Genomic DNA, 9,613 nt, shown 5'->3' with positions numbered 1-9,613 from the left:
AGCAGAGGAAGTTACAACTAGGTAATTAGATACAACTAGATTGGGAGGGAAATAAGAAAATGTAAAAATAAAAAAACATTCCTGCTAAATCTTTCCAGATTGTACAGATTGTTAAATTAAGTGTAATCAGTTTACAAAACATGAATGTATCTGACAATTTTAAGAGAGCATAAAGACCCTTGCAAATGGTTTATTCTATTACCAAATAAACTGTTGATCTAAAGTGCCTAGTTCCTTGCTGAATACCCCTGGTGAAAAAAAAGTATACTTAAGTATACTAATCTTCAATATGCTAAAGTGCACTAAAGTGTATTATTGTCACACTAATGATCAATACACATAAAGAGTGCTAAAATGGAACAACTATTTTGTACTTAATATACTTTAGTTGTACAAAAATAATACAAATGCTCAACTTTAATTGTATTAAGTATACTTAACTGTACTAAATTGAGACTATTTTAAGTATATTTAATTCGACTTAAGTATACTACTACATGTGTATTTAATTCCATGTTTCAAATACACTTAAAGTGAAATTGAAGCAGACTTAATCAGTGTTTCAAGTGCACTTAGAGTACATTAAAATATATTTAAAAAAGGCTTTAAATATATTTAATATATAAAAATATACTTCCACTTCCTGTCTTTCTAGACCCGATTTTTTATAGTTTATAGCAAAACCGAACAAGCCATGCACTGATCTCTGAATTGTAACCAGCAACCAGTAGGAGTAGAACTGACATGTCGAAGTCTGGGGTTCGAACCTCACGTCTGCTAAAAGTCTCAACACCACTTCAAAACATAAATAAATAACAACTCCTACTGGTTGATTACAATTCAAAGATCAGTGCATGGCTGTGAAGTTTTGCTACAAAGAATCAGGTCTAGAAATGCGAATAAATATATTTGTGGCCAGTTGTAGCCTAGCGGTTAAGGTATTGGACTAGAAATCAGAAGGTCACTGGTTCAAACCCCACCACTACTAGGTTGCTGCGGTTGGGCCCTTGAGCAAGGCCCTTAACCCTCAATTGCTCAGACTGTATACTGTCACACTACTGTAAGTCGCTTTGGATAAAGGCGTCTGCTAAATGCCAAAAATGTAAATGTAAATATATTTGAAGTCTATTTTTAATATATTTTTAATGTACTCTAAGTGCACTTGAAACACTGATTAAGTCTGCTTCAATTTCACTTTAAGTGTATGTGAAACATGGAATTAAATACACATGTAGTAGTATACTTAAGTTGAATTAAATATACTTAAAATAGTCTCAATTTAGTAAAGTTTAGTACACTTAATACAATTAAAGTTGAGATTTTGTATTATTTTTGTACAACTAAATTATATTAAGTACAAAAATAGTTGTTCCATTTTAGCACTTTTTAAGTGTATTGATCATTAGTGTGACAATACTACACTTTAGTGCACTTTAGCATATTGAAGATTAGTATACTTAAGTATACTTTTTTTTCACCAGGGTACACCAGTCTACCAGACATATGCAAATAAATTGAATAGGATGGTTTTATTTTTCTCAATGGTTTGATTTTTTTCTTGAATAGTTGAATTTAAAGTAGCTATCAAACAATATTACTATTAACCAGCTTGGTAGAACTAAAAAGTGACAGTTATTTAGCTAGGAAGAACCCGCATTGCAAATGTGGCTTTACATAAGTCATATGTGAAGAGACTCACCTGAGACAAGCATAATAATCTTACAAAATTATTTTTAATTAGGTAACTAGGTGCGGGTGCTAGACTTTCTTTGTCTTGGATTAAAAACGTGTGGAGCATTACAAAGAATAATATATCACAGTGGAGACATAAAGTGACATTATACAGGGGTTAAATTGCCCCTGTCCTAACTTTCTTTGAAATTAAGATTAAGCATATATGCAAACCATAATGAAAGGCTGATTCATTAAAACAATAAATATTTTGTCTTTATACTGTTTTAAATCACATACAAGTAAAAGGATTTGCACATCTTTGCTGTCTAATTTTATTTATTTATTTTTCCAACAACTTTTTTGGAACTCTAATTTGGCTTTGTACATCTAACAAGCAACTGTTTGAATTTGCTTTTTCAAACTTTTTTAAAGAACAAAGACGTTCTTCCTTCAGAAAGGAAGTTTAGAGATTATGCAGAAGTGAAAGTTAATCAAAGCAAGTGAATCCAAGGTAAAGGAAGAAGGCAGCTGATGAAGAACAGAACAGAACGACACTGCTATCTACTGTCTAAAGTAAACAATGACTTAGAGAAATGATTAAAAGATTCATCGAGTTAAGAAGATAAAATATATCAACATTAAAGCTGTTTGGAACTCTGGAAATGTTCTATTTCCATCCAGAACTAATTCATACCAGGAGACTTGGGATAGTGTCGTCTACCCTGAGTTAGACATTTAACAGCAAATCAACATGGTCGCTGATAAAGTTGCATTCCAACTCAATTGAAGTTTAAATGTTGCTGTTTTAATTGATTTCATAGTTTAGCAGCTTCATGCTAAGTAAATGCTTCTCAGGGGCAAGGTCTGTCTGAAAAAAAATTGAGGAACAGATAAATGCAGCCAAATTCAGGAACTTAATTGAGGAAAACCTCCTTCAAAAAACACAAAAAGTCAGACTGGAGTAACAGTTCACCTTTGACATTATAATGACCTAAGGCATACAGCCAAAACAACACTGGAGTCTTCTCTTGTCAGGGTAGGGGTCTACAGCAGTGGAGGAAATATACAACAATAGGTAATTAAAAAAATAACTCGACTGTAAGGAGAAAATACATGAACACAATATATAACAAAAACAAAAAACAATATAAAACAAAAACTGAGGGAGAGATGAATGCAGCCAATACAGTTATACATCCAAAACAACAATGATGTCTCCAGTTCACCTCACGTGCATGTCTTTGGACTGTGGGAGGAAACTGGAGCACCCGGAGTAAATCCACACAGACACGAGGAGAACATGCAAACTCCACACAGAATGGACCGCCCAACCTGGTGATCGAACCCAGGACCTTCTTGCTAGTTAGCCACTTAGCCACCGTGCCGCCCAGGAGGAGTAGTAATTGGTCGTGTCTAAGAGACTGAGAGACACTTATAGTCAGGATTTAGCGCCATCTGATTTCCACCTTTTTGGACGCTTAAAGAAGCTTTGAGGGAAAGAAGAATTTCATGTGATGATGATGTGAAAGCAGTGGTGCATCAGTTACACGCTTAACTAAAAACATTTTTGCTGATGGCATAAGTTGGTACGACGCTGGAAAAAATGCATTGTAAGGTGACTGTGTAGAAAAGTGATGTCATTTGTTTTTGAAATTCTTAATAAATAGAGTTTTTAAAAAAAAGTATATACTGTATATATGTATATATACACCGCCTGGCCAAAAAAAGGTCACACACTTTAATATTTGGTTGGACCGCCTTTAGCTTTGATTACAGCACGCATTCACTGTGGCATCGTTTCCACAAGCTTCTGCAATGTCCCAACATTTATTTCTGTCCAGAGATGCATTAATTTTTCCTTGTATTGATGATGGGAGATTTGGACCACTGCGCAAAGTGTTCTCCAGCACATCCCAAAGATTCTCAATGGGGTTCAGGTCTGGACTCTGTGGTGGCCAATCCATGTGTGAAAATGATGTCTCATGCTCCCTGAACCACTCTTTCACAATTTGAGCCTGATGAATCCTGGCATTGTCATCTTGGAATATGCCTGTGCCATCAGGGAAGAAAAAATCCATTGATGGAATAACCTGGTCGTTCAGTATATTCAGGTAGTCAGCTGACCTCATTCTTTGGGCACATGACGTTGCTGAACCTAGACCTGACCAACTGTAGCAACCCCAGATCATAGCACTGCCGCCACAGGCTTGTACGGTAGGCACAAGGCATGATGGGTGCATCACTTCAGCCGCCTCTCTTCTTACCCTGATGCGCCCATCACTCTGGAACAGGGTAAATTTGGACTCATCAGACCACATGACCTTCTTCCATTGCTCCAGAGTCCAATCTTTATGCTCCCTAGCAACTTGAAGCCGTTTTTGCCGGTTAGCATCACTGACAAGTGGTTTTCTTAAGGCTACACAGCTGTTTAGTCCCAATCCCTTGAGTTCCCTTCACACTGTGCATGTGGAAATGCTCTTACTTTCACTATTAAACATTTCCCTGAGTTCTACTGTAGTTTTTCTACCATGTGATTTCACCAAACGTTTAATTGATCGCCGATCACGATAATTCAAGATTTTTTTCCGACCACATTCCTTCCTCGAAGATGATGTTTCCCCACTGTCCTTCCACTTTTTAATAATGCGTTGTACAGTTCTTAACCCGTTTTTAGTAGTTTCAGCTTCTCCTTAGATGTTTTCTCTGCTTGATGCATGCCAATAATTTGACCCTTCTGAAACAGATTAACATCTTTTCCACGACCACAGGATGTGTCTTTCGACATGGTTGTTTAACAAATGAGAAGCTACTCACTGCATCAGTTAGGGTTAAATAACTTGTTGCCAGCTGAAACATAATCAGCCATGCAGTAATTATCAAATGGGAGGCTCTTACCTATTTGCTTAGTTAAATCCATGTTTTTTTGGCCAGGCAGTGCGCACACACACACACACACACACACACACACACACACACACACACACACACACAAAAGTTTGGACACACCTTCTCTTCAATGGTTTTTCTTGATTATTTTTATTTTCTACATTGTAGATTAATACTGAAGACATCAAAACTATGAAGAATTATGTAGTGAACCAAAAAGTGTTAAACAAACCAGAATATGTTTTATATTTTACCAACTCTACCTCTGCACAACCCAACTGATGGTCTCAAACACATTAAAAAACCAACAAATTCCAGAAATTCACTCTAGACAAGGCACAAACATTCATTGAAAACCATTCCAGGTGGATACCTAATAAAGCTGGTTGAGAAAATTTCAGAGTGTGCAAATCTGTCATTAAAGCAAAAGATGGCTACTTTGAAGAATCTAAAATATAAAACATATTCTGGTTTGTTTAACACTTTTTTGTTTACTGCATAATTCCATATGTGTTCCTTCATAGTTTGGATGTCTTCAGTATTAATCTACAATGTAGAAAATTAAAAAAAAATTCAAGAAAAACCACAGGAATGAGAAAGCATGTCCAAACTTTTGACTGGTACTGTATATACAGTGAAGCCCGAAATTATTCATACCCCTGGCAAATTTTGACTTAAAGTTACTTTTATTCAACCAGCAATTTTTTTTTTTACCAGAAATGACACAGGTGTCTTCCAGAAGATAATAAGACGATGTACAAGAGGCATCATTATGGAAAAAAATATTTCCCAGCTTTTATTTACATTTCAACAAAAAGTGGCATGTCCAAAATTATTCATACCCTTTGCAAACTGTCACAGTCTATGGGAAAATCCAAAGTTCTATACCATTCCAAATAGTCCAAGCTGTTCTAAAGCATCCTAATTACCCTGATTCATTGGGAACAGCTGTTTTAATCAACTCAACAGGTGAAAAACAGCAACTCTCTGCAGTTGGTTTGTGGACAGTCATGGCTAAGACAAAGGAGCTCACTAAGGACCTGCGGCTGTGCATTGTGGCAGCTCACAAGTCAGGAAAGGGCTATAAGGCCATATCTAAATGTTTTCAAGTTCCAGTGGCTACAGTGCAAAGTATTATTAAAAAATACAAGACATTCCGCACTGTGGAAAATTTCAGAGGACGTGGTCGGAAGCCAAAAGTGACACCTGTGCTGGCCAGGAGGATAGTGAGAGAGGTGAAAAAGAATCCAAGGATCACCACCAAGGCCATCCTGGTGAATCTGGGCTCTGCTGGTGGCAACGTCTCAAGGCAGACAGTCCAACGGACACTGCACACTGCTGGGTTCCACGGACGCAGACCAAGGAGGACGCCACTTCTCCAGAAAAGGCACACAAAAGCTCGCTTGGCCTTTGCAAATGCTCATCTGGACAAAGAAGAAGACTTCTGGTCTTCTGTTTTATGGTCAGATGAAACAAAAATTGAATTGTTTGGCCACAATGATGTATCCTTCATTTGGCATAAAAAAGGAGAAGCCTTCAACCCTAAGAACACCATCCCCACTGTCAAACATGGTGGTGGGAACCTAATGATTTGGGGGTGTTTTTCAGCCAATGGACCAGGGAACCTAATCACAGTAAACGGCATCATGAAAAAAGATCAATACATCAAGATTCTCAACAACAACATCAGGCAGTCTGCAGAGAAACTTGGCCTTGGGCACCAGTGGACATTTCAGCACGACAACGACCCAAAACACACAGCAAAAGTGGTGAAGAAATGGTTAGCGGACAAAAACATTAACATTTTGCAGTGGCCCAGCCAGAGTCCTGACTTGAATCCAATTGAGAATCTGTGGAGGGAGCTAAAGATCAGGGTGATGGCAAGGAGACCCTCCAACCTGAAAGAGTTGGAGCTCATCGCTAAAGATGAATGGGCAAAAATACCAGTGGAGACATGCAAAAAGCTGGTCAGCAATTATAGGAAGCGTTTGATTGCTGTAATAGCCAATAAAGGCTTTTCTATTAATTATTGAGAAGGGTATGAATAATTTTGGACATGCCACTTTTTGTTCAAATGTAAATAAAAGCTGAGAAATATTTTTTTCCATAATGATGCCTCTTGAACATTGTCTTATTATCTTCTGGGAGACGCCTGTGTCATTTCCGGTCCAAAAAAAAAATTGCTGGTTGAATAAAAGTAACTTTAAGTCAAAATTTGCCAGGGGTATGAATAATTTCGGGCTTCACTGTATATATATAATGTTTTACATGTTTTATATTTATAATAATGTATTCATAATAAAGTTTTCTTTATCTGGGTGGCACAGTGGCATAGTTGGTGAGTTGGTGGATTAAGTGCCTTACAACAACATGAGTTCGAATCTCACCTGTCTTTTCACCTTTAAAAACATAAAGAAAGTTGGTTGGCTTCTCTAACCTCCCCTTAATTGTATTTTTTTACTTTGATGCCCTGTGAAATATAAATGAATAAATCAAGTTAACCTATGTTTACGTTCACTTAAAATCACAACAGGTCTCGAATACAGAGAACATCTGGCTACACCGCTGTACAGAACACAGGTTCCGTCTATCAGTCTGGACGTGTATTTAAACGGCGGATGCTCACTTTAACATCTGGAGCGGGTTAATTCGGGTCTGAATTTCGGAGTAAAGGATAAGAGAGGTTGAAGAGAGGAATCAGATGAAAGAAGGAGGACAGTCTCCCGCAGTGAATGATGATCAGAGGTGTGCGCTGTATGAAGAAGAAGCTCAGCGCGGCCATTGATTAGCGCTGAAACGGGATTTCAGCACACCGGAGGAAACACAGCAGTCAAAAATGGACGAGGACAGATACAGGATATAGAGATGATCTATGTTTTTCCAGGATAATGCTGGTCATGTCAAGGTAAACGCCATTTATTGTTCGTGAATGATGTGCAGAAGGACGAGCGCTGTCGCTTTGCGTCCAGGGAATCCGCGCCTGTAATATAACCGACAATGGAATCTGGCAGCTGTTTTTTTCCAGCTGTTTTGTCGCCCTTATGAGAAAGAAAGCCGCAAATAGGATGACCTGAATGGAGTTACCTTGATCATCCGTGTGTGGTGTAAGAAATGATAAAGAATGAAGAAAAACATCTGTGTTCTTGCACTGTATGTAGATTCGTAGCTAATTATCAAGACTTTGATGCCACCATCACAGAAATGCCAATGGTGGAAATGACTGAATGAATTACAGACTGTGTCCTGAAGAATAATGCTTTTCCAGGAGGGACTGTCGTGTAATGGAGACTCACAGCCCCCTCAGGGCTCTTCTATTGTGTGTCAGGTAAACACAGCGACACAGGCAGACATTCGGGTAGATGAGGTGTGAGCGTGCACCACATGAGCTATCACCCACATCATCGTTGCCACCATGCCTATTATGGAGGCTCTTGGCATAGACTATAATACTAGCACAGTGCCCTGGGACCCAGGTGCCCTCCAGCCACCTTCTCAAGCAATCAGTGCGGTGAAGATGGTAGCCATATCAGTCATAGTCTGTACCTCTCTCTTCGGCAACGTCGTGGTCCTTCTGGTGTTTCAGAGAAAGCCACAGCTGCTGCACGTCGCCAATCGCTTCGTTCTCAACCTGCTGCTGGCCGATTTGCTTCAGACTGTGCTCGTCATGCCGTTCGTCATCGCCGCCACCGTGCCTGAGGTATGGCCTCTGGATGCTCACCTGTGTCAGGCCCTGGTGGTCCTTATGCACCTTTTTGCCTTCACCGGAGTAAACACCATCATCGTTGTGTCCGTGGATCGCTACCTGGCCATTATCCACCCACTGTCCTATCCCACACGCATGACACCTCACTTGGGAACTAACCTGATTGCCCTGACCTGGCTGCTAAGTCTGCTGCAGAGCACACCACCCCTCTATGGATGGGGAGCTATTGATTTCGACCGCCGCCACAACGCCTGCACTGTAGTGTGGTCCTCCAGCCACTCATACTCAGCTCTGGTGGCCACACTGTCTTTTTGGCTTCCCGTGGCCATCATGCTTTGCTGCTACTGGATGGTGTTCAGAGCAGCCAGGAGGCAAAATGCTCTGGTGCACCCCGTCCAGACCAGCCAACCTCCAGACTCATGCTCGAATTCTCAACAGCAGCAGCCTCAACCTGAGACTTTCTCGGCAGCATATCCTGCCAGGTCCAGACACAGACGCTTTCACTACCACTGCAAGGCAGCCCGGGTGGTTTTTGTCATCATGGCCTCTTATGTGCTCAGCATGGGCCCTTACAGTGTTCTGAGCACCATTTCAATATGCTCCAACACTTCTGTGCCACCCTGGCTCACCTCACTATCACTCGTCCTCTTTTTCCTGCAGTGCTGTTTGCATCCGTACATCTATGGTTACATGCACCGCAGTGTGCGCAAGGAGTTTCTGGCGCTGCTCTGTGGGCCACGGTGTGGACAGAGCCAGCCCGGTCAAGGTTTGGCCGTAGACAGCTGTTTTACAGTGACGGACGGGCGTTCAGGGCAGCTGCACATGCCTAGCCACGTGGCACGTGTGTGCCCGCTCCGGACATGGGAAGAAGGGACCACGTCATCCTCACCTACAGAACGCAGATCAAGGGAAAGCCAAAAAGAGACAACGTCTGTGAGTTTGAGCTCCGAAAGGGAGCTCATTGTCCACAGCACCAAGTAATACATGTGTTGTGTGTTTTGTGATGCATTTTACAAGGCAGTGTGTCCAGTAGGTAAAACTCTAGTTTTAAACACTCTTTGCAGATGCTTTATCGATCAGTTCTACTCTGATTTATCACTAGACAATCAAAATAGCCTGGATGACTAAAACTCCTCACAGACTAAAGCTCAATGGACTGGCGGCCCGAACCTGGTATTTAGGTTCTTACAAGTGAAACCCGAAAGGACAAATGCATAAAAAGTGGTATCAGTATTTGTCGTATTGCTATTGAATGGTGCCATAAAATATTGCACAAGTTTAGGTTACTAAACCTGTAATTCTGATGTATTTATAATGCAGATTAAGTGGTGTATTTAATGAGATGTGCTT

General features: G+C 40.2%; 1 protein-coding gene across 1 annotated transcript; it reads left to right on the top strand.

The window, feature by feature from the left end:
* The first annotated feature begins 7,972 nt into the window (after nt 1–7,972).
* Nucleotides 7,973–9,244, top strand: gpr101 (G protein-coupled receptor 101). The gene has a single exon (XM_062999815.1). The coding sequence runs from the start codon at nt 7,973–7,975 to the stop codon at nt 9,242–9,244; it is 1,272 nt and encodes a 423-aa protein (XP_062855885.1).
* Nucleotides 9,245–9,613: the final 369 nt, after the last annotated feature.

The sequence above is a fragment of the Trichomycterus rosablanca genome, chromosome 8, assembly GCF_030014385.1.
Source record: "Trichomycterus rosablanca isolate fTriRos1 chromosome 8, fTriRos1.hap1, whole genome shotgun sequence".
NCBI classification, from domain to species: Eukaryota; Metazoa; Chordata; class Actinopteri; order Siluriformes; family Trichomycteridae; genus Trichomycterus; species Trichomycterus rosablanca.
This window is presented reverse-complemented; position numbering and strand designations above follow the sequence as displayed.

What these genes read in the sequence shown, in the direction of transcription:
- gpr101 (XM_062999815.1), top strand. Translation starts at nt 7,973, where the DNA reads ATGCCTATTATGGAGGCTCTTGGCATAGACTATAATACTAGCACAGTG.